The sequence below is a fragment of the Megalopta genalis genome, chromosome 4, assembly GCF_051020955.1.
Source record: "Megalopta genalis isolate 19385.01 chromosome 4, iyMegGena1_principal, whole genome shotgun sequence".
In the NCBI taxonomy this organism is placed as follows: Eukaryota; Metazoa; Arthropoda; class Insecta; order Hymenoptera; family Halictidae; genus Megalopta; species Megalopta genalis.
In genome coordinates this window covers 30,641,412-30,665,948 of record NC_135016.1, presented here as the reverse complement: position 1 = coordinate 30,665,948, position 24,537 = coordinate 30,641,412, and the positions used below count along the sequence as shown (strand labels likewise).

Genomic DNA, 24,537 nt, shown 5'->3' with positions numbered 1-24,537 from the left:
GTTACGCTCCCCTCGACTCCTACGCTCTTTCCCCTTTTCTCTTCCGTCCCTCGCGAGACACGATGCCTCTTGCACGCACGCAATGCCGGGGCAGGGAGTGCACACTAAATTTTGGCGGACCAGGGACGTACATATCGGTGTGATTGTGACTGATACCGCGGACCGTGGGGATCGTAAATCGTTGACGACAGAATCCGAACGCATTACGTACTTACAAGGAGGGATCTCCAAGTGTAACTCTGACCTTTTCATTAGCCTTTGCAGAATGGCAGAGCTTCGAATATTGAAATTAATAGCATTCGCTTATCGGCGCAGACGGTTAATAGTTTTTGAGAAATTTAACGTCGAAGTTTCTTTTCGTCGAAATTACCAGAAATTAGCGAAGAAGTTGTTGACAAATTTCAGATTGCGGCGAAGTTACGATCGCAAGGTGGAGAATATTGGACCAATTGTTGAGCAGATACGTACAAATGTTACATGACAGATGCGTCGATAATAAAATCCATAGGGAAATTGTGAATATCCTTTCGCAAGGCTAACGGTACGTTTAGTAGTATTGCTGTTAACACTATGCCGTCCGGTGGCACCACGCTGGTGCCATGCAAAAACTATCTGTTGTATGCCGGTGGTATCACTTTGGTGCCATTTGAAAAAAACAAATAACATTTGAACTATATTTCTTGGGTGTTAAAAGGCAGCAAACTAACTATAGCATTGTGCTTATTTAATTAAGATTTAAGTACGAAAATTCTTGGATGACATATCTTAACCCTCTATGGGCCGAATTTTTTTCTGAAATATAAAAAAATTTATGCAACAGAAAATCAACGATTATAAATCTATATATGGAGATTATAAAGAAATTTACCACTTTAAATAATTTTATTATAATTAATTCACACTTTGTAACTTTGAAGTAATAGCGGCTTGTGTGCAACGTTTGAATTTTTGTGCACAGAAGCTCGAGCGTGAAATTCCATAAAACAGTTTGCACTTGGCGTTAAACATTGATGTACGTTGCATTTTGAACTGGTTGCCAAACAGTTTTTTGTGATCCTGAATTTTCATCTGATGATGATGATTCGGTACTAAATTCATTGTCACTGTTAATAATATTTATGCGACGTCGGGTAAATGTTACTGGATGATCTTCATCGGATTTAGAATCTAATAAAGAATCTTCGGATCTATTACCGCTAATGTGTCTAACTCTAATTCCTCTTCTATTTTTATATGATTTTGTATCCATATTTTGGGTATTTGATATATAAATTTGAAAATAGAAGAAAGCACAACTATTATCCTAAATACACTCGAATCTACCACAATATCCCAATGTAACCTGAAAGTTACAAAACTGTATCATATACAAATAGTAACAAAATGATTATATTGAAATGCAAATAAATAAATTGTTATTGATATACGAACCCAGGGATATTACATACGCTTTTTTTTATTTAGTAAACACCGACAAAAGCACAAATAATCTCAATTGCACAAAATGGTCCCTTTGGTTTCTGTCTGCAGACAACTTGCAAGGTATTTACTTTGACATTTCAGATTGATGGTGCTGCCAAACGTCATCAATATTGTTATCGGTTAATGCAAAGGCATTATATAATTAAGGCGTATACATCATCTTGTGAAAAGAACTAAAATTATTTAGTAAAATGTGGATATATCAGCTTGTGACTTGAAAGTTACATGGGCCCATAGAGGCTTAATTTTAGGAATTTGTATTACCGCCATCTTCGACATTTTTGTTTAAATCTAAAATTTCCAAGCTATCATGCCGGCGTCGAACAAAAGAATCGTATCTAAGATCTGCGGACGGCATAGCGTTGATAAAGAAAAAAAAGCTACGGTCAAGAAAAATATACTCGTCAGAAACGGCTATTAAACATGATTAATCGGTAAGTGACGACAAAGTTACGCGAAGCTACAAATAGTTTCCCGGTAGAGGTCGAACTTTGGGTTAACGAAAGGGTTTTATCTCGTGCCGCCGACAGATATTCGATCCTAAGACAGGCCGAGGCATCAGGCTCGAGGATGTCTGATTGTGGCAGTTTCGGCTCCTCCGCCCCGCAGTTAGCGCGAGCACAAGTAACATCGCAGAGTTCCATTCCACACGCCAGCATTTCCACGAAGGCGCAGCTCGATCGATGCGTTGCCATAATACCAAGTAAAGCTCGCATTAAGCGGCATTGAAAGGCGGCGGCGAACTGTGGCACAGCGGTTTGCACCACCTTTCCGCGCAGCTTGCTTCGAACGTCGGAGGCCGCTCATTGTCGGAACGGGGAATGACGCGAGCCGTTCATTTCGTCCCGATTCACTCAGTCGCTCGTAAATTCGTTCTGTGACCTCGACTCGAACGCACGCTCCTCGTGTTCTTGCGCTCTGCGACGTAGCGTCGCGCGCCACCGTCCTGTCGGCCGACTGCGATTCTGTCGAGAATTCAGTACGGGGAATCGCTGTTCCTCAGGAAAATTCCTCGTTGCATCTCCGATCGAACACGCGTGTTATCCGCACGAAACTGTATTTCGGGGCTAACGTTTCCCGACACGCTCGAACAACCCAAGATGTTCAGAATTCATTTACATACACGGTTTCTAGACACTTTGGCGTAACGAAACATATTAAAAATTACACAGAAATACGTATTAATTAAAGAGAGAAGTCCAGACGAGTAATTGGTAGACTGCGGAATTTATGCATTTATTAGAAACACGATTATCTTTAACTGGACATTTAGGTGAGTAAATTAAGGGATCAGGAGATCTTGTCGCGTTAGAAAATGACACATATTTTAAAACGATAGCAGAAGGAAAGCGAACATTTTATTGATTCAAGTTCTCGTGGCTTATTTTACAATGGTACGAGCTATAAGAAAACAGCGGGAATTTTCTTTTAAATCCTATATATTCAGGTAAATAAATATGTGAACAAGATATTCAATATTTTTACATTAAACCGATGATGTACACTTTTTGAATGTAGGCGAGAAATATGCGAAACAATCGGATAGAAATATGTGTCCCAGTCTTTTTTACCAAAAATCTTAAAAGACAATGTTAAAAATTGCAGCATAGACTAGAATACGTATCCCCTTAATAATGTCATAATAATCGACAGTCGCGTTAGTCGGCGGTCCCCTTAGAAAGGGCATCCAAATGCAAAGGGTTGACATCGATGTTGTCACAAATGTTGGTAAACGATAAAACGTCGAAGTACTGCATCGTGTCTGGGTCAGAACGGACCTGGTACCGTATGGTAAGGGTTGATCGAGCAGATCGCTCGATCAAAGCCGGTATCGATCTCCCGCGAATACGAAACGAAAGTTGCGAAACTTCTGCTAGATACGTTCGAAGTAGCAGCGAGAGTGTCTTTGAAAACGAATTCGTTACGAGCATTTCATTCATTTTCAAGCACCGCAGAATGCGCTGAGTAACGCGGTGCGGTTTCGTAGCTTCTCCGATGTAACGGATCATTGAGAACGGGGACCGGGGATTGGCGAGGCGTGTTAATGCGGATCGACGGTTTCCTAAAGTGTTTGACGGGATATAAAAGGGATGCTCTTTGATATCGATTTTCGAGCAGGGGACTTGACTCGAAGAACGGGACTTCTATAGGTCCTTGAATTCGAACCGATAGAGCCATCCTCCGCACTCGATCGTGAATAAATAAACAGTACTGTGTTTCAACCCTTTGCACCGCGGTTTCAATCACAGCTGCGTTAATTAGCGCTTCTGTCTCTTTAATAATTTCCTTAACAGGACAAGACAATTTTTGTTTCTTGCTGCTCGAATCAAATTCAAACGTTGATCGGCAGCAAACTTTCACAAGAGAACATACAAAGTTGTCCAAGGTTGACGTAACCGTATAAATAAATATCTAGATAAATCCGTGTATTATACGTGTCCGTTATTAATTGGCAAACAAATATTACCTTGCAATCAGAACGTAACGTTAACCTTCGAAAAGCGATTAATCTTAAATAAACGTATCTACTGTTTATTCAAGAAAGCCAATCAGATATAACATCGTCAAGATCTGTATATTGTTTGGAGTACGAGCTTAAAAACGAGCCCAATATTACTTTATTTCCTGACATTATTTTCAACCCAATTTTACAGAAAACAGCCTATCTACTATTTATTTAAGAAACGCGATCAGACATAATTTTATCTATAAATCATTTATAGATAAATTTAATTCTATTATAAAATTTATAAACTTTATATTTTTACACAATTTCATACACAATTATTATAAATTAAATAAATTTCATTTTCCCGTAATCATCAAGATCTGTGCATTCTTACTAATATTACTTTATTTCCTTACGCTAACGTTAGTTTATCACCTCGCACAATCTCCAGCCGAATTCAACAGCAAACCGAAGAGAGCACGCGGCGAGCGAACCCGAAAATTCGTCCACGGTGCATCATCAACGGGCCCGCTCCTGCATAGTCCGCGATTAAACTTTCGACCATCGGTGACGTAATCGCGCGGGCTACCAGCGGTAACGAAGGCGACCGTGCAACACAAAGATCCCTTCCACGTAGCGCACCGTTCTTGCCGAGTGGCGCCACGTATCCGCATTTCGGCCCTGGCACGTGTTAGATTAGAAAGTGGCGGGGATGCGCGATACCTTAGAAGCGTTAGAGGGGGTACGAGAGCGTGAAAGAACCGATTGGGCGAGTGGGAGAAGGTAGCGTAAAAGAGAGGGTAGAAAGAGACCGAGCATCCTACAGGCCGAGGGAAATAGAGAGGAAGCGAGTGGGGGCGGGAGGGGGGGGGGCGAATGACAGAGAGAAGAAGATCCGAGAGCACAACCGTGAAGCGATTGGACGAGGACAGAAATAGCGAGTAGCGGGAAGATCGGAAGGTAGAGGAGAGGGCACGGAGAACCACGCGAACTAAACTTCTAGCCTTAAGCAATCCCTGCCCCACCCTCGCCCGAAAAATGTCGAATCTTATTTCCCTCCTCCTCGCGGTCCCTCCTCCACGAATCGTCTCCCACCTACACGATCCTCTTCCCTCTTTCTCCAACCCGCGGTACTAGCCGACCCGGCCGCTGCCTCTCCCCACCCACCAGGTTCCTCACCCGAAACCACCGAACTCACACTATTTCGTTCTAACCGCATTTGCATCGGCACCGATGACCCATATTCACATTTCGGTTCCTCCGCGACACGGCCACGCCGACGTCTTCGAGTCTTCCTTCTCTCTCTCCAGCCAGGCCGGTTCCCTCGCGATCGTACGCACGGTCCTCCCGCGCGTGTATATCTGTTTCTCGGTGGCCGGCGCGCGCGTGCACGACAGAGACCGACGTCGAGGTCCGTTCCGTGACCAACGAGACAGAGGGAGAGAGAGCGAGAGCCAGAGAAAGAGGGAGAGAGAGAGAGAGAGAGAGAAAGAGAGGGACCAACGACGACGGACAGTTACGCGTGATTCGTTCCTCGCCGCGGCGATGCGCGATGCAAGTCGGTGACTCGAATTCGGTCGGGTGAAACGAACACTCGAGCCACCAGTGTGCACGCGGCCAGTGTCCCGAAACACCAGGAAGGAATCACGGGAAACTGTCTTGCCTGTCGTTCGGTTCGGTGTCCCGTGATCGGTCTGTCGCATCGGGGAACAGTGCTGGGATCGGTCCCGTAGGATCATGTGCCGCGTGGACGTGTGTACGGGAGACCGGTGCAGACAGCACGTCGTCTATCAGTGAGTTGCGTCCCGGAGAGATCGAAGATCGCGGGTCGAGTGGGTTCCTGGTCGAATCCCGGGAGGTCAGTCGCGATCGTTGGCGCGGGTCTTGTTGTTCGCGGACCATTCGCGGGGCTCTTATGAATGAAACGTGCTGGCCGGCGCGTCGGTGCTGCTGTTGCCTCTCTTCTTGAGTCTCGATCGGACGGACGGTAATACGGGCCTGGGCCTCGGTAGGTGTTTCCTCGGCGGTTTTATCGCGAACCGCGCGGACATCCGGTAGTACGCTCGGAAAGAGGTTTCCACGTTGCCAGCGGGCCGACACCACGGTTAGGCGACTCTGATCGCCGATCTTCGAATAACCGCGGCCCGATAACGGCCGCCCGATGTTTTCTCCGCTTATCTGTCGCGGTTTTCGAGAACACGGGCCCGTTATCGATGGCCTAGTCGCGAACCCGGTGCCGGCCCGCTACGAAACGAACGAACGCTGGTCGAACGAACGGCGATCGACGATCGAAGGTGGTGGCTGCCGGCGAGACTGAATTACATGTTTTCTGTACAGCTGGACGAACTGTTGGGCACGAGCGCGATCAGGAAGAAAAACACCTACACGAAGGTGGCAGAGACAGGGGTGGCGAGGGTCACGGGGTTGGGCCTAGGGGTGGCATCATGGACTCTCATCAGCATCAGTTCTGTCTCAAATGGAATAGTTTCGGCAGCAACTTAGCAACGGCGTTCTCAAATTTGTTCAAAAGCGAGAGTCTGACGGATGTCACCCTGTTCTGCGAGGGTAAGTCTCTTCATCAGTTTTCGTTCTTTCTTTCTTCGTTTAGCTTATTTAACCTGTGCGCGCGATGGCTCGTTGCCGCGATACGCACGCGATACACGTTCCCGAGAGACATTTCGATTCAGTTCGCGAGCCGATAAGCGGCACACGCGCGCGATATCGAGTCGATTATACCACTGACAACCAAGGAGTTTCTTTTCAGTCTCTCTCGGAATTGTATCGAACGAATGCTGCGTTTGCGAGTTACGCGCACGACTGGCCGTGGATGTTTATGCAAGGACGACGTAGAGTTTGATAACGTGTTAAGGATAGCTTTGTTTGTAAACGGTTTTAAACCTGCGGTAGCACGCTAGCCTACCGGCTAACTTTATTGGAATACCGTAGTCTTAAATTATGCGGTTGTCTATATTTCGAATCTGCCAGTTAAAAGAATATTTTATTTTAGCAAAATCAAGCTAAACACTGGAGAGAACACGAAAGAATAAGGATTTTTGCACAGATCCTATAATATAATATTTGTCGGTTCGAAAAACAGTGTGTTATAGCAGAGTTATCGCGGGAGTAACAATAAAAATTGTCTTCGTTAAAATTTCAAGACGCAGAAACTACATAGACACTTATTTCAATTCTTGATGAATATAACGAGTTGACAATAATAAAATAATATTATCAAATTGTTAAAATGTTTTTGCTATTTTGCATTTGATTTAACCATTTTGTACGCATAAAATCCGCAGTCTAGTTATCAACTTTTCGAAGAGACATGAAAATTGTACGAAATTCCACCTCAATGTCTAGCGGATGATATTTTTAGCTATACCGAGATTATCCCGAAACTACGCCGCGTCTCGTAACTGTAAAACCACCCAAAAACGTTCAGCTTTTATACATAGAAGCTGATATAACGATAAATGAACTGTGCCATGTTCGAAATCGTATTGAGAAACAATGTATTCTTTTAGGACAGATTATGTTTCCTCCGAAATAAAAAGCAGCAAAACATTGGTTCGTCGGTGTTTCATAACGGTCGTTTATCGTGGATAGAAAAATAATTTTAACGCTATTAAATTTGTCTATATTTGAAAAGAAACTGAATATTTTTGAGTTGTTTTATAGTTTGCCCGCGACTTCGGCAATCGAATCCTAAAAGAGTAGAAATCATTTAATCGTTTGCATCGAAATGGTTTCCAATAAGTGCGCAAGCATTCGAATAACGAAGAACATAATGAACACCGTGCGATTAGCCGATGAGACGTTCGAAGAGACACGCGCGACGGGGTGAAATCCCGTTCCGAAAGCATCGAAGTCACTGGTAGCCGCGTTCTCCATGTCTGACCAAAGCAGCGCCATCACTCCTTGCGCCTGAATTGCTCACCTGGGGGGTGTCGGCGGGTGCAGTCGCAGCGCGGTGCACGTGTCCGAGTTGCAGGCGAGCTGCAGGCGTCGGTGGATCGGCCCGCCCCTACCCCCGTTTCGTCCAATCGCGCGACTCGCGAGACCCGGCTCGCGCAGAGTCAGTCGGCGTGCATGCGAATCTCGGGTTTGCACATCGGGACCCGTTCGTGTGTAAGTGCGGAGACGCTTGTGCACGGTGCACGGACGAGCGAATACACGAGCGAACACGAGGCCGGCGCGCGCGATTTCCCCCGACTTGTTGCGAGTGCAACAATCTCGCGGATCCGCCGCGAGAAACCGCAGTCCGTGGCGAGCCGCGGTGCAACGCGTTCGGTGCAACGCGTCCGGTGCATCCGCGTCGCGTGTCGTTCGCGTCGCGATCGATCTCTTCGCTGTAAGAATCCGTGTAGTATTCGCGAGGTTCGAACGCCTCCGATGGCTCGATTTATTGCAAACGAAAACGACGATGCTTGTTTACGGTGAGAAGATAAACGCGATAGGTATAATCGCGATCGATGTCGCGTTTATCGCGAGTCGTCCGCGTGCCGCGTAACCGTGCCACTTCCGGTCTAAAAATATCACGTGGATGTGCATCTTCATTCATAATGCATCGACCGTGCCCGGTGCAACGAGCCCAGCATGTGCCCGTCACGCCGTATATTTCTCCATCGGGACCCCGTTTCGGTCTGGATCGGTTTGGCCGATGCCGTTCCTCGGACGGTTGATTACCTGCATCGATAACGCATCGGGACGCGCAAGCATCTGGTGACCGGGTTTCTCCATTCTTGTTAAGCAATGCGGAGAGTTCGTGACATTGAACCGTGAATTCGAAGCAGCTTAATTAAGTGGGACCGGCGACTCTGCCGCGCACGAAACTGTTGATTATGTTTTCGTGCTTCGTTGTCTGCCTCGATTCTGGTGTCTCCTGAAACTGCGACCACGCGCCATTCGAGTGTCTTATAAGTACTACAAGCGAATATTGGAAGAAGTTAGTATACTGGTACTGTGATCGTTGGACTGCGGATTTTATGTAATTACAACGAGAATGAACAGGTCGAATACAAAGCTGTAAAAATATTAAGACAATTTAAGAACACTGTTATATCGTTAAAGTGACAATGTTTAGTTTGCATAAAAGTCCACGATCTAGTGATTATTAATCGAGACTGAACAAATTACAGAAAGGTTTCTAATATTCCATTTTAGAAGTATATTTTTGTCAAACGCTGTGTGGACGGTTTGCCGATCGGCTCATTTTTGTAGAAAATAATAAATACAACGCTTTGCATAAATATTTACAACCTAAAAATAGTCTTCGAGAGTTTCATTATCACATTGGTTTGATTAAATAAGTGCTCGAATATCTGCTTATTTCATTAAGTAATTCAAATTCAACACTGGTACATCTTAATCATTGTTTCGAGTGTTCAAACGATTGCCATCGTGTACGTAATACAGTTACTCCGATTTTGAATATCGTTTCTTCGATCGTTAACACGGTAAATCGCACGAATTTATAATATAAAGATTGGTTGTAACTAGGAACAGTAAAATACCGTCGCAGTTGCGAGAGTCTTTATTATTTGGAATTCGAAATCATTTTCAATCGCCAATCTATAGTTACAGAAAAGGAAGTTTTTAATGATCTATTGACACGACGATACTAGAAACAGGACGAATCGCGAATTTGAGGTGTTTTCTCAAATTGTGCAACGCATCGATGACAACGTTTCTTTACGTTTCCATGAAAATGATTTCTTAGCTTCACGCGTTAGCCATCTCAACGGATATTGGTTCACAAATTGGTATCACTTTTTCGCTTTTTATGGTCCTAAATGACAATTATCATGCAAACCAAAAAACGATGTCTCCTTCGCCAAGTAGTTGAATCCTTGAAGAAACATCTTAAAATTGACAATGTCAATAAATAGAGTAGTATGCATAATTATAAACTTAAAATAACTTATACATTGTTACCGAATTATCTTTAATAAAGAAGTAGGTATATAAATATGTTATAATATTTTGTTGAGTTTTTCTTAAACGTATAGATGTCTCAGCTAAAGGTGGCCACCTACAGTGCTGCGAATAATTTTAATCCCAATATTATTTCTAATATAGAAATATTCAAATACGATATTTTGTTAAACTTTTGTTCAGATATCACGAAAAATGTAAGAGTTACTTTTGAGTCTATAATCGTTCACACCACTGTATCTAAAAAAATTATTCTAGACAATATCGAACAACAACGAGTCGCCTACTTTTCTGATTCTAATCGCCCCCATTTGGTCCACGAGAATCGATGGCACTATGTTTTTCCAAAATCGAACGCATTCTCGATGTTGATCGTGGCAAAGTTTGCAATACTACGGACGGCCGAGCGACGTTACCGAGAATTCGCGATTACAGCGTCAATAAAATTTCGGTAGGATTTATCAGCGACGCTGATAACGGCAACTATACACCAACACGTGGTGCCAGATATTTGTTCCTTTATCGGACGTGCTGAATAAATAAGAATGTGCAACTCCCGAGAGACTCCGTTTTTAGACTTTCTGTTTTTCGAGTGTTTGTCGAGGCGAGGAACTCGCAATCAACAAGATGAGAAGGAACTGGCAGTCGAGGCAAAGCAGCGTAATCGCTCGAAAATTTTGACCCACTGACATCGTACGCTGCATCGACGCAGCGGTTACCGAGTTCTTATTATCGAATGTATGAATGCTATCGTAGATATATTCTCGTCGGCATGATTTTGGGTCATTCAGACGTTCAGCTTTATGGACTCGGCGAGAGCGAAACCATGATCGAAGCTGCGACCAAGTCAATAAATTATATCGTCGATTTGGAACTCAATAAATTCCAAGCAACGAAATAATGCGACTTTTATGTATACAATTTTTGATTGCTTACAAGAACCTACAGAGAAACCTGTGGATAAATAATTATTACGCTACGTTTTGCTCAGAAATTTGTGAAATTATAAATTTTTAATTTAAATATATATATATATATATATATATATATATATATATATATATATAATTAAAGACAATATATATTTGTGAAATTTATTATTGATATATATATATATATATATATATATATATATATATATATATATATATATATATATATATCAATAATAAATTTCACAAATATATATTGTCTTTCTTTTCTTATATATATGTCGTAATTGAAAGATCAAATTATAAAAATTGTATCGATCGAATTACAAAATGAAGATAAAAAATTAGTTAACAGAAAACCTTTATCTTTCTGTTGAAAAAGGTGCAAAAGAATTCTTGGACTTTTATAGACTCACCGATCACGCATAACTGTACAATAACGAATAAACTAAAAATCGCAGAATAGTATGGAGTGCCTAAACTACGATTATTCTAAGTAGTTAAATACTTTCGAAAGTAAATGTCCCAATTTTCTCATTTCACTGCGACGCTTAATGAGTGAATCGATCATTCTGCTAAGACATTCGATAACTTTTTTGACTCTTCCGAGTGCAGAGGAGTTTTCTCGGTATTCTTATAGTTAGCACAAACCATACCGAGCCAATGAACGAGACTATTCCAGGAGATATCCGTGTCAGTTCGATTCGGAGAACGGTGTTAGCGTTCCGTTAACTGCAGCGGAGAAAGTTGTTAACGATTGAATCGATCGACTATCACTATCGCTGCCATTCTGCGCAACCGATTCATCAGCGAGCTAGCTCATCTCGACATACCAAGACCTTTCTAACGGTATTACAGGTGATCCGCAGCGATAGAATCGGATGTCCACTTGTTGGGAACGATGTTACCGTAATTCATCGTCTATTACGAGATACATAGATGTCCATGCATTCGTTGCTCCAGGCGAAAATAGTTTTGCTTGGTCATCGTGATGCTTAGAGAGACGGTTTTGAGAGATTCGGCTGAGATTTTGAGATCACGGTTGGGAGACGTGTCGCGGAGGAGATATTTCTTGGTGTACAGTAATGTCTCCCTTACTGACGCTCGGATTGTGCAGAAAAATGGACAATTTGGGAAGAGGAGATACGATTATTCGAGCCTTGCAACTCGTTTTTATAGTTGTTGACAATCGATAACCATAAAAAACGAGGGACAAGGTTCGAACAATCGTATCTCCTTTTCCAAAATTGTCCATTTTTGTGGACAATCTGAGCGTCAATTAGAGAAACATTACTATACTCGAATGTCATCGACAGAAGCCAAGACTTTGGATAAATATTGGATGTTTGAAGATTTGTATTTTTTATATAATAGAACAGTTGCTTATCGTTGGCTCGAGTATCAGATTTCGATTTTCATCGATTTGTACAGTAAATTGTTTGCGCATCGATCGCCTTAAATTGCGCTGATTTCATGTGAAACGTGTTTCGACCAACGAAGAATTCTAATATTGAGTTTATGTTCACACATACCATCAACTGTCCGAGTTCGTACCACGATCTCAGGAATTCGTTCCACTGTGCATTAGCTCGAGTATTTGGCATCTAAAGTCCACCGAGCGATTCGCGATAACCCTCGCTAGGTCCCGAGAGAAAACGACACTTCCGAGGCGATATTCTTCGCGTTACAGTGTCGTCTTTTTTCTTCTTATTAACACTAGATGGACCAAACAGTCGAAATGGCTGACTCGTGTTTTCGTATTAAAATCACCGCTATGTATTTATGCAAATTTCTATTATCATTATCGACGCTTTCTAGTAGTTCTAATGCTAAACATCCGATACATGAAACGGTACTCAATTCGGTTATACACAAATAGTCATTCAACGCTTTCACCTTAACATTTCCTTGTAAAATGTTTCGCACGAAAGTTGTTCGGCACACCGAGGAGCATATTTTTATCAAAATGGTTACCTTTAGTTTTTTTTAAACTGTAACGTTCAACATTCGATCGTCCCAGGAGTCGTTCAAGATCGATTGTTTCGCTCTCTTTCTGAAATCGAGCGAATTTTTAACGGTGACCGTGGCCAAAGTTTGCATAATTACTGCTCGACGCTGTAGTTTCTACGATGCGATATGAATTTCTGTTCGCGCGGGCAACGCGTCCCCATCCCGTTCTATTCCCGTGCCCCGCTGCCCCCTGTCCGCGATTCGAGTCCTCTAACGCGCTTTCTCTCGGCGGAGGACACGCGCGTGTCCCGATTTCATGAAAACTGCCCAACGTCCGGGGCTCATCTCGGCTCCGTTTTCGAAGGGAAAGGAAAAGTCGCGGGTCTCTCCCTCGGAATACCGGCGAAGGCCGATAATTTCGCCGGTCTCCGAGGCGAAAGTCGACCGAAAGCCGTGATACGGGGAGAGCGGTAACTTGATGCTTTGTCGCTTCGAGTGAGTGCTCTTTCTTTTCGAAAAAGGTGGAGGGTGAGAATCTGAAAGGAAGGTCGGTTGATGGGAAGGGTTCAAGGACGTTGGTACTTGGGCCTGGGTTAGGGAGGCCAGAGGGGGCAGGGAATAGAGGACCGTGGTTGAGCAACGCGTGCACTTGCGTTCGGGTAGAAAGTTTCCGATACCGAGAAAGACCTCGGTCTTCTCGATCTCTTGGACGCTCGATCATCGATCGATTTCAGATCCTTTATCTTAACCTGCTACAGCTAACTTTGAAACTTTAAAATTACACACCGATTTGTCGGGTTTCTAAATCTATTTTAATTTCACGCGAAGAAAATTTTTTTAAAAACCTTTCATCGGAACCTTTAGCTTTTTTCTTGCTGTTTTTGTATTTATTCTCGTTTTAACATTAAGCCGTCCGGTATCACCACGCTGGTGCCATGCAAAAACTATCTGTTGTATGCCGGTGGTATCACTTTGGTGCCATTTTAAAAAAACAAATAACATTTGAACTATATTCCTAGGGTGTTAAAAGGCAGCAAACTAACTATAGCATTGTGCTTGTTTAACTAAGAATTAAATACGAAGATTCTTGGATGAGATATCTTAATTTTAGGAATTTATATTACCACCATCTTCGAGATTTTTTTTTAAATCTAAAATTTCCAAGCTATTATGCCGGCGTCAAACGAAAGAATCATACCTAAGATCTGCGGACGGCATAGTGTTAAGATGTTTGACTTGGATTGTCTTTGTAGTATTCGATAAAAAAAAAGTAAGCCAGTGATTTCGGTTTTCGAATCATCCAAAAATACTGATTTTTAAGTATTTTATAGCGTTTCAAGCGAGATTTGCACCCGATGTCGACGGTTTTCGCTGTTTTAAATTAATTATTGCCATTTGTAGCAACGCAATGTATGCATCGCAATATTCAACTTTCACTTCACATTTCGTAGTAGACGCAACTTCCTTTTAAAGTTCCAATTTGTCATTAAATTACATATCGAGATTGTGATATGTGCTCCTCAAGGTCACCCTCATTTTTTTTAACCGCATAATAGCATACTCGTCATCGTCCACTTTTTACGACAGAAAGAGGTCGCAGCGGCTAACCACCGATCGAACAACGTTAGTGCATCAATCGTTCAGAAAGTGCACGAGAACAAAAAGAAGTTCACCTTCTCACATTCCTATGATCATCGCTGTGTCTACATACGTATATGCGCGGTTGGACGTGTGTAGTCGTTCGAAAGCCCAAAGGAAGCCGAAAGTAGGCCCGGGTTACAGTTAGATCTAACAGTCTTTTTCACGGTCTTCCTCGGCCGTATCACGCGATGCATACTGCCCGACCCTATTGACACGTGGTACGCGCACCGTGACGAACTCCGTGTGCACACGTGGGACCGCTTGTATGTACACTATGTACTTGCAGGCGTGGAGGAATTTTATATTGGTCCGAATATGGGTGTCACCGAATTTAAATATTTACCGTCGGTCGCGGAAGTGCCCGCCCATCCTGGGCATTAAGTAAATTTCGAACGAAGACAGTCGGAGTATGCTCGCGCTCTTAAAGATCTTACAATGCGTCTAACGACGTTTCGAAAGAGTCCCGTGATTTCTATCGGAGAAACTATTGCTAGAACTCGCGAGCATTCCGCTGTTAATATAAGCAGCAAATTCTGTGCTCCGAAATCTGCGAATGAAAGTTTTCGGAAAGAATTCCCAGTATCCTTCTGAGAAAACTAGATCGATAGAATATAAAACTGGAAAATTCGAAACAGTTGTACCATTATAGATTGTTTGTTCATAATTTTAGGGACTAGATACGTAAATCGGGTGTTACCAATATGGCGACAATCGTCCTGAAAAACTGCGTTCGAAGGTATTTTAACTTCAACACCGAAATGAATACATTTCTCTCGAGCTGGTGTCTTCATGTCATATCGTATTGCTCTCACTTTGCGCATTAAGTATTTATAGAGAACTTGCATCTTTTAATAGTTTATTCAACATAAGCACAATTGACAAAATGGAAAAAATTAATTTGAAGAATGTTATAGTAAGTTAGCATAGCGAAACGGTGGAAATCATTCACGAATATGGAAACTTGAAATTAAAAGCATTACGATTTGTTGGCTAAATTCTAAGGGATTTGATAAAGTAATTTTAGTGTCTGCAAAATTTGTAAAAGTGAACATAAAACTTCCAAGGTTCGTATCATGAATAGATGTAAATTTTATGCATTCATGACAGGAACGAGTACACGAAGTATAAAACGGTAGAAAAATTAAAAGATATATCGTCGCCAACATAAAATGATTAGAGGAAGAAATCAATTTTTGTTGAGTTCTAGTATCTTGCAATTAATGCAGAACATTTTCAGTTTGCCCATAGATCTGCAGTTTAATAATTGATAAAAGTTATCCAAAAGTTGTTAAAAGATTTCCTCCTCTGTTAATAAATATCAGTGAACTTTCATAAATCTTTCGTAAATCAATTTCAGATATTTTCGACTATAGCGAAGACAAGATAACAAATTAGTGCTATCGATACGAAATTGTACAATTCTCAACGCCGTACTTATTCACTCGCTCGAGTAGCTGCATACGTTGCCCGAAGTCAGATACGATAAATCGAAGACGAATTTTATCGGACTGGACATCTAATCGCTGGAACAGCTCTATCTGAACTAATGTCTTGATTCAGATGAAGGTGAAGTGTTTCATAAACACACGCTTATTCGCCAAGAAAATTAATTTTCGTTCGAGAATCTCTTCTCGTTAATATTATTGTAAAAAATCTTTCCTCGCGTTAAATTCGGACGCCACTTCGGTTAGTCGATGAGATCAGTTTTATAAAACGAATTTAATATTAGTAGAAAGTCAATGTTATAGGGTATAACGTGGAACCTCTCCGAAGTTGGCTAAGTTCCTAGCGATCAGCAAAACTAGTAAATATATTATATATAACATAGCATACAACATAAATATAACATGAAAAAGGAAGAAAAGAAATTAGTAGACAAAGATCATGGAATGCGAAGCAAATGAATAGCGAAAAGGATAAAACAGGAGAAAGCGGAAGAGACGAAGAAAAATAAATTAGAAGCGAAAAGAAGAAAATTGAAAGAAAAGGAAAATGCGCGGAATGAAAGAAACACAAAGTATAACGTGGAAAAGCGAAAAGGCGGCAAACGTTGTAAAATGCGTACTTTATTATTTTTCTGTTCTAAATCAAAACTAAAGGTATCAAATGATCTGTTAAAACTGGCACATTTCTTATGTGATACAAGACGTTGCGAATATCGGCGTCGTGGTTCGTATAAATCGTTAAATTGACGACGAGTGGTACATCTATCCTATCCGGGACAGAAAAAAGTTTCCGGATTAGTTACTGGCAACGAAGTATTGGTTACACACGAATCGTAAAGTCGCGAGCGTTATCGGCGAACGAAAATATTTGTCGGTATGGGTCTATATGCGTGTAACGTTACAAAAGATTAAGCGGAATGTGCTAACGACACGTAGAACGTTAGACCCGAAGCATTCGTACACCGTTCGCTGGTATTCGAGCGGAACTATCCCGCACACCAACCATAGATGCGAGAGCGGACCTCGTATTCGGCCGACACGACGAATATTTATGTCAGCGTGACCTAAATAATTGCATTCGTTCGTCTATTACACAAATCGTCGCGCCGTGTAGAGCCGGCGCGAACGTTTCTCCGAATTGTTCGGGTTCGGAAATAATGAAATACATACGGTAGATTTAACCCTTTGCACTCGAAGCTATTTTAATAACTGTAAATATAAAATTATTTTTCTAGCTTATAGTGTTTTTATTTTATATGGCAAAATGCATTTTATGCATATGAAATTGACTCTTGGGAGTCAGGCAACAATTACTCTCTTAACAATTTTTTAAATCTAAACTTTGTTCATATAAAAATCATCTTAAAACGTGATGTAACAAATTTTAGTGGTGCCTCTGAGTCACCACTCGAGTGCAAAGGGTTAAAAAAAACACTTCTTGCTTTCTTGTTCGGAATATCAATATTAATCGCTGAGTTTAACAAACTTACACAAAAAAATTATTCCAGTTTGCACTACTTTAGACACTCCGATCGTTGATTCCGAATCGTTGGCGATTATAAAGTTGGTTTAGAGAGTTATGGTCTTTGTGTCACTAACGAAAGAATTTTTACAAGATTTGAATACTGTAAAAACGATTTTAAACCTCACAACATTACGTTCTTTCGCACCAATTTTTCTTTGGAAAGTTATCCAATTAACCGGATGAACTGTGAACTAAATAGTTGTGAATGTTTAGAAAATGTTAAAATTAAGAGTGAAAGAAAAAAATAGCTCAAAAAAATTCAGCTATAACTGAAATGTTTAATTTAAATGCTTTGAAAGAAATTGGACTATAACAGTAATTTTAAGTAAGATCGTTAATAAAATAGCTTGAAAGAAATTAAATTGTGGCTAAAATCTTTGAATAAAAGTGTCGTTAGAACAGCTTAAAATAAATTGAATCGTGATTCAAGCTTTTAGATAAAACTTTCACTGTATCGAATCAAGCACAATGAAATCATACTTTCAACTAGATTTCGCCCGCGCTATTTACGATATAAGAAAATGAACCGAGGCTCGGTGGATTTTATTAGGTCACTGTATCCAATGCAACACGGTATCGATATACATGGACAGACACAGTTCCAAGTGGCCACGGTATCTGGATGAACTAAAAGGGTCGGGCTCAGCCTAGAAATTAGGTCGCGCTGCTGCTTCACTGTTGTATGTTGCAACTGGAACGTAACGTAGCGTTGAAACACGTGTTGCATGTGCACGGCTCTTGCGTATACACTTTCATCACTTTCATAGTAAGAGGATACATCGACTTTGAGAGCAAAAACTGTTTAGAATTCTTTGATCTCCTCTAGAATTTCATTGTGCGATCAATGAAGTATAAGCGAATTGCCAGTGCTTTCAAATATTAACGAGGAAGTAATGTTGGAGCAATTTTTTTTTTTAATAAAATGTACACGGAAAAGCGAAGATGTGTGACTGTATGCAAAATGAAAATTTTCTGGATAAATTGTGTCGCATTTTAATTAAACAAAGATGCCTTTCTTGTCTTAATAATTTGAATAAACGATTAATGTTTCAACGCAAGATTTTCAGAAATTTTCTCACTTCTTATTTTGCGATACTCGATCGATAATATTTAATCCTTTGCGCTCGAAGCCATTTTAACCGTAAATCCAAAATAATTTTTCTGATTTATAGTATCTCCATTTTATATGACAAAGTGCATTTTATGCATACGAAATCGAGTCTTGCGGGGACTCGTATAACAGTTAAACTTTTAACAATTTTTTAAATTTAAACTTTGTTAATATAAAAATTATCTTTGAACGTGAATGAACAATTTTAGCGGTGTCTCGGAGTCACCACTCGAGTGCAAAGGGTTAATGTAATATAATGCGTAAAGATATAAAGAGGAAATCGATACTAGAATGGACGTTTTTATGTCAAGAAATATTAATATTAATTAACTAAAGAAATCTATAGTATATATATATATACTATAAATCTGAACATTATATTATAAAAATAATTCTATGACAAATCTTTGGATAGATTTATATATACAGGGTGTCCCACAATTATTTTAACAGCCGAAAATGAGGGGTAGCTGAGGTCATTTGAAGTAACTTTTACCTTTGCGAAAATGCAATCCGCGGCTTTGTTTACGAGTTATTAACGAAAAACACTGGCCAATGAGAGGTGACGGTGCGAGAGAGAGGGTCCGCGAGAGAGTCCGCAGCACGAGGCTTTGACAGAAGGTCGGAACGGACTCGAGCCGCGTTCGAAGTATTGAACAAGTCACGAAGCGAGAACTTTCCGGATTTTTTTAACTACATAACAGTGATATTTTTAAGAAAAACGCTGTTCACCTTTACTTTAGAACGTCTGAAGAATATTTACTAATTTTTCGGACCCGAAATAATATGAAGTTTAACCGTGACAGCTGTTTCAATTTTCTGGTGTGCATGACACCTCGTGTGTACCATATGAAATTTTTATGCAAGGTGTACAGTGAAGATTAACAAAGTTCGTAAATGATATTTTAATTTAAATAATTCCGTGTACGAACAGAATTCAACGAATGATTCGCAAAGCTGATTTAATAATAAATAATCGCGTTAAGGTACGTAAAGGATTTGTTTTTTAGAGAAATATGAAAAATATTATCGATAAGAAACTCACCCATTTAGTTGAGGATGCATTTGCTGACTCGTACGTACTGACCTCGTACAACGAACAGCTGATCCCAGGTCGATGACCGCAACATTCGAGGGATACTGTCGGTGGAACCTCTGGTATGGTTATTTGCGGAGTTCACTTACACTGCACTGTCACCAAACACTGATCAGTTATTTAATCACTGATAATCCGAATCACTTGTGGATATTTAAGAAAGATCACTGAGACTCGTTCGCGGATAATCGTTTATTCGACGCGTTCGTTCGGAAGTCGACGTTTCACTGCCGAAAAATTCAGGCCTTGACTGTGGGTCCTTGTTGTTCTTCGTTCGGCCGTCCGAGGAAATGACACTCGATACCATTTTCTTCGCACGGCCATTAATTACGTTCTAAGAGCGCAGGGTGCCAGCGGGTCGGACACAGTTTACGTCTCGGCATATCTTGTTTATTTCATTTGGCGGTACCCTGCGCTTCGAAGAAAATAGTATCGGGTGTTATTTCCTCGGACGGCCGAAAGACGAACGACAAGGGCCCACGGTCGAGGTCTCGATTTTTTGGCAGTGAAACGTCGACTTCCGAACGAACGCGTCGAATAAACGATTATCCGCGAACGAGTCTCAGTGATCTTTCTTAAATATCCACAAGTGATTCGGATTATCAATGATTAATTAAGTGATCAGTGTTTAGTGACAGTGCAGTGAAAGATCAGCTGTACGTTGTACAAGGTCAGTGCCCTTCGACATCATGAATTTCAGCCAGCAAATGCATCCTCAACTAAATGGGTGAGTTTCTTACTGATAATATTTTTCATATCTCTCTAATAAACAAATCCTTTACGTCCCTTATTTATTATTAAATCAGCTTTGCAAATCATTCGTTAATCTTCACTGTACACCTTGCATAAAAATTTCATATGGTACACACGAGGTGTCATGCACACCAGAAAATTAAAACAGCTGTCACGGTTAAACTTCATATTATTTCGGGTCCGAAAAATTAGTAAATATTCTTCAGACGTTCTAAAAAAAAATCCGGAAAGTTCTCGCTTCGTGACTTGTTCAATACTTCGAACGCGGCTCGAGTCCGTCCCGACCTTCTGTCAAAGCCTCGTGCTGCGGACTCTCTCGCGGACCCTCTCTCTCGCACCGTCACCTCTCATTGGCCAGTGTTTTTCGTTAATAACTCGTAAACAAAGCCGCGGATTGCATTTTCGCAAAGGAAAAAGTTACTTCAAATGACCTCAGCTACCCCTCATTTTCGGCTGTTAAAATAATTGTGGGACACCCTGTATATACTACATACATACATATATATATATGAACATTATATTATAAAAATAATTCTATGACAAATCTTTGGATAGATTTCTTTAGTCAAGACTGTGTATCATCGTCGAAATGTTATGACGTTTATTTTAATTTTTTAATCTTGCCTTTTCTAATCTAAAACTTCTAATCTTGTCATCGTCGAGGCTCGGTAGCTTAGAATTGGCAACGAACCGGCTAGTTCCGATGATCAACAAAGGAATCAATGGGGGAGATTTCGCCACTGTAACACATCCTGAAGGTTCCGTTCATTGACCAAGAACGACGCGCACCGTTCGATCGCACACATAAATAAAATATGTATAATGCGCGTTATCGTTCGATAAGGCCGAGATACACTTCCGCTGTTTGAATTTCGATTCGAAAATACAGAGGGTTCCCGGTCGTGCGTTGCTCTCTCGGCGTTTCTATTTTTATTCGCGGGCATAAAAGAGTCTGTGTCTGAGCTCTCGGTTGCTGAACTATTCTGCCCCGGAGAAAATAGTACGAAAACCGTAAACATTCGCCGGTGATTTAAATCAAGGATCATGCCTCGCCGATCCGAGCCGCGTTACTCGAAAGCGAACGACGAAACGAATTTTCCGGATTGTTCGTTTTGCTCGTGCCGAAGGTTATCGACGCGAACTATCGTCGATATGAATGAAATCGCGAAGAACGAGGCACTCTCGGCATAGGGATTCGGCGAAAGGTCCGTGAACGACCGCAAATCATAGTAGTAGCCTGGCACAAAGGCAGTCTCAATGGCTCGATGGGCGACCAATATAAAGGGGATAAGCACAAGAAACGGGGAGTGAACGTACTTGACTCGTACACCCGTCGTCTCAGTCGAGCAATGTGTACTCCTTAGAGTCAAGGTTGGCTCTGATGCAACAGGATGCCGGCCATTGACACTGTGTATCTCGATTGCGCTCCGATTCGTATTCCACCGGCGATCATTCACCGAACTCTGTGATCGAACTTTTTCTGCCGTTTTATCAATCCGCGCGATTGCTAAATCTGTTTCCAATCGTCGAACATACCGTGATACATATTGGATAGATTACAAAGATATGTTTAAAAAAAATAAGTATTTAGAATATATATTTTACAATATATCGACCGAAAATACTTCATTGAAATAAATATCTTCTTTTATGGTGCGTAAAATGAAATACTTGAATATTGTTTCCATGAAATGTTGCCGACCAGGCAACTGCGAGTATATCTCGACATTTGTGTTTACATTTGGGAAACGTATTATGCGAGATATGTATATTGTTAAAGGCAAACAGATGTTAAATGTTCCAATTCGAATTATTCGTTCGTAGAAATATAAGTAATATCTTATTTTTCAGAACAATATGTGTTTGTACTTCTTCTATAGATTCGTTATCTCTCATAAATATTAATCGTAAGAAATGGAATTGCAAATAATTAATAGAAATTTGGACACATAAAATACTACTAAAATACTACTTCAAAATTGATCATTTTCTTTTCCACGATATAAATGACTATTCTCAATACATGTACTTATTTCTAACACGTCGAATAAATTTTGTAATATTATTTCATACAAACAACTATTTCCAATACTTCTTCAAATATTGTTATTCAGGTCTGATCACAGTGCAAGGAAACTATAAATGATATAAACATGCGACATGGTACAATAAACGTATATAATTATTATTCTAACGGAAATTGAGGAACGAATAACAACGTATAATCGATAACAAGACAACGCAAACTTACGTTATACTAGTCATTACGATATTTGTACATTATACGACACAACATACTTCAGCTAATAATAACTGAAAAAACGAAAAATTAACAACAAAGATGACTGCTGTTAAAAAGTTTTCGGATCAGCAGTATTTCCCTTGCAGAGTTATTCGTTCGTTCTCGTTAACATTCCGCTATTCGTTTGGCTGCGGAATTTTCAAGAACAAAGGGGATCGAGCTCTCGGTTTGGGTTAGGCAAATCTATTCTCTCTTCTAGAAGACTCCTCGGCCAGCTGCGGCTTCTGTTAGAAACGTGACGTCCATAACCAGAAACATTCGGCCGGTTCGCGAACACATTATGCGAGTTTCGAAGCCGTGAATTCGTGGAATATCGCGGGCCTCTAGCGGCATAAAAGTACCGTAACTTCGCAATTACGCGACCAGTAGTTTTCAGAGATGCTGGCCGACGCGCGTTAGAAGATGTTTGACCGGAACAACGTGTGGCCATTTCGCCTATGTGCCTCTCGCTCCCTTCGACCTCCATTCACCTTTCCCGTCTCGGCCTCTCTCCTGAGAAGAATAAATTTGTTTGTTGACGTTGTTCGCACGCACTCGTTTATTACCGCGTATCTCCGACTTAGAAATTAGGAAATTTCGAATAACCAAACTGTGGACGATCGTGCAAATACAGGGTAGCTAACGCGAAATAGAACCGGTCAATGCGAGCTGTTGCGGCTCGTAGTAACAATCAATTCGGTTCTACGATCTTTCTAGTTCTTTTTTTTTTACAGTTAAACACTTCCGTTATAAACCTGGTACGCCTGTGTAACCACCATGACTCTATAATTGTTGTAGATTAATTTTATACATTTAATTAAACTCACATTTTCGGAATTTTTTCGATGGAGCGAGCGATGATTTATGGATCAATGAAGCATTAACGAGAAGATAATTGTGTTGATCGCGTAAAATTCGTGTCGTTTAAAAATATTGAGCATCAGATTGTCCATTTATGTGTAAAATTTGAGCGTCGATTAGGGAGAATTTACTGTATTTATTAGGTCTACCGAAAAGAGTTCTGTCCGTTTTTGAATTGAAATATAACACAATTTTCATACATTTAATAATATTTATTGTAGAATATACTTTCCATCGTTACTTATGACTTCTTGCCAGCGTGATGGCAACTTGTAAACGCCATTTTTAAAAAATGATTTATTTTTAGAGGCGAAGAACTCAACTAGTGCTTGGTTGACATCAGCTTCAGTTTTGAATTTTTTTTCCTGTAAAAAGTTTTGCAAAGAGGGAAACAAGTGATAATCGGAGGGTGCTAGGTCTGGAGAGTATGGCGGATGCGACAGAATTTCCCAGCCTAGCTCTGCGATTTTCTGACGAGTCGCCAAAGCAGCATATGGTCCGGCATTACCATCGGTAGCCATGTTTTCACGATCGTGTCTCACTTAATAATGACATGAGACATCTTTGTTTCAGTTTATTTAGGAGAGTACATGTGTGTAAATGCAATGATAAAGAGAGATAGTCATATATGTCTGAAATCAACATGTGCATATGGATTGAAACTTGAAGTGACACTATCGGACAGAACTTTCCGGTAGACCTAATATATATATTCGGTGATTCTTATTAATACTCGACGGGAGAGACCCGGGTCCGTTTGGACCCAAAGCATAAATATTGTTTTTTAACTCTCGATTACTATCGTCGGTTTGTGAGACCGCTACTAATTACTTCCCTGTTGTATAATTTATATGAACTATAATTATATGTATAATTCTAAGACAGATTGTCAAAAAAAGGAACGTTTTTAATAAGCTTTATTCTATTCGATCGAACTGCCCAAAGTTGGACTCCTTCGTGATCGATACACAAAGTAAGAACAATTGGTTTCGATCTTTTATTTACCATTTTTGTGTCAATAATAACGCAAAAACATTAGCTGTCTGTATATCATTGTCACATCCATTCAACAATTTT

At 40.7% G+C, this 24,537-nt stretch overlaps 1 protein-coding gene across 4 annotated transcripts in view; it reads left to right on the top strand.

The window, feature by feature from the left end:
* Positions 1-24,537, top strand: part of chinmo (Chronologically inappropriate morphogenesis) — a 116,405-nt gene that overhangs the window by 25,851 nt on the left and 66,017 nt on the right. For 2 of the 4 annotated variants that reach the window (XM_033466925.2, XM_033466923.2), the window contains exon 2: positions 6,269-6,496. In XM_033466925.2, the coding sequence (XP_033322816.2) occupies positions 6,376-6,496 (121 nt within the window). In that variant the 5' untranslated portion in view covers positions 6,269-6,375. Of the gene's footprint in view, positions 1-5,524; positions 5,725-5,854; positions 5,940-6,268; positions 6,497-24,537 lie in introns of those variants that run through there. The other 2 variants (XM_033466927.2, XM_033466924.2) reach the window with 2 other exon arrangements.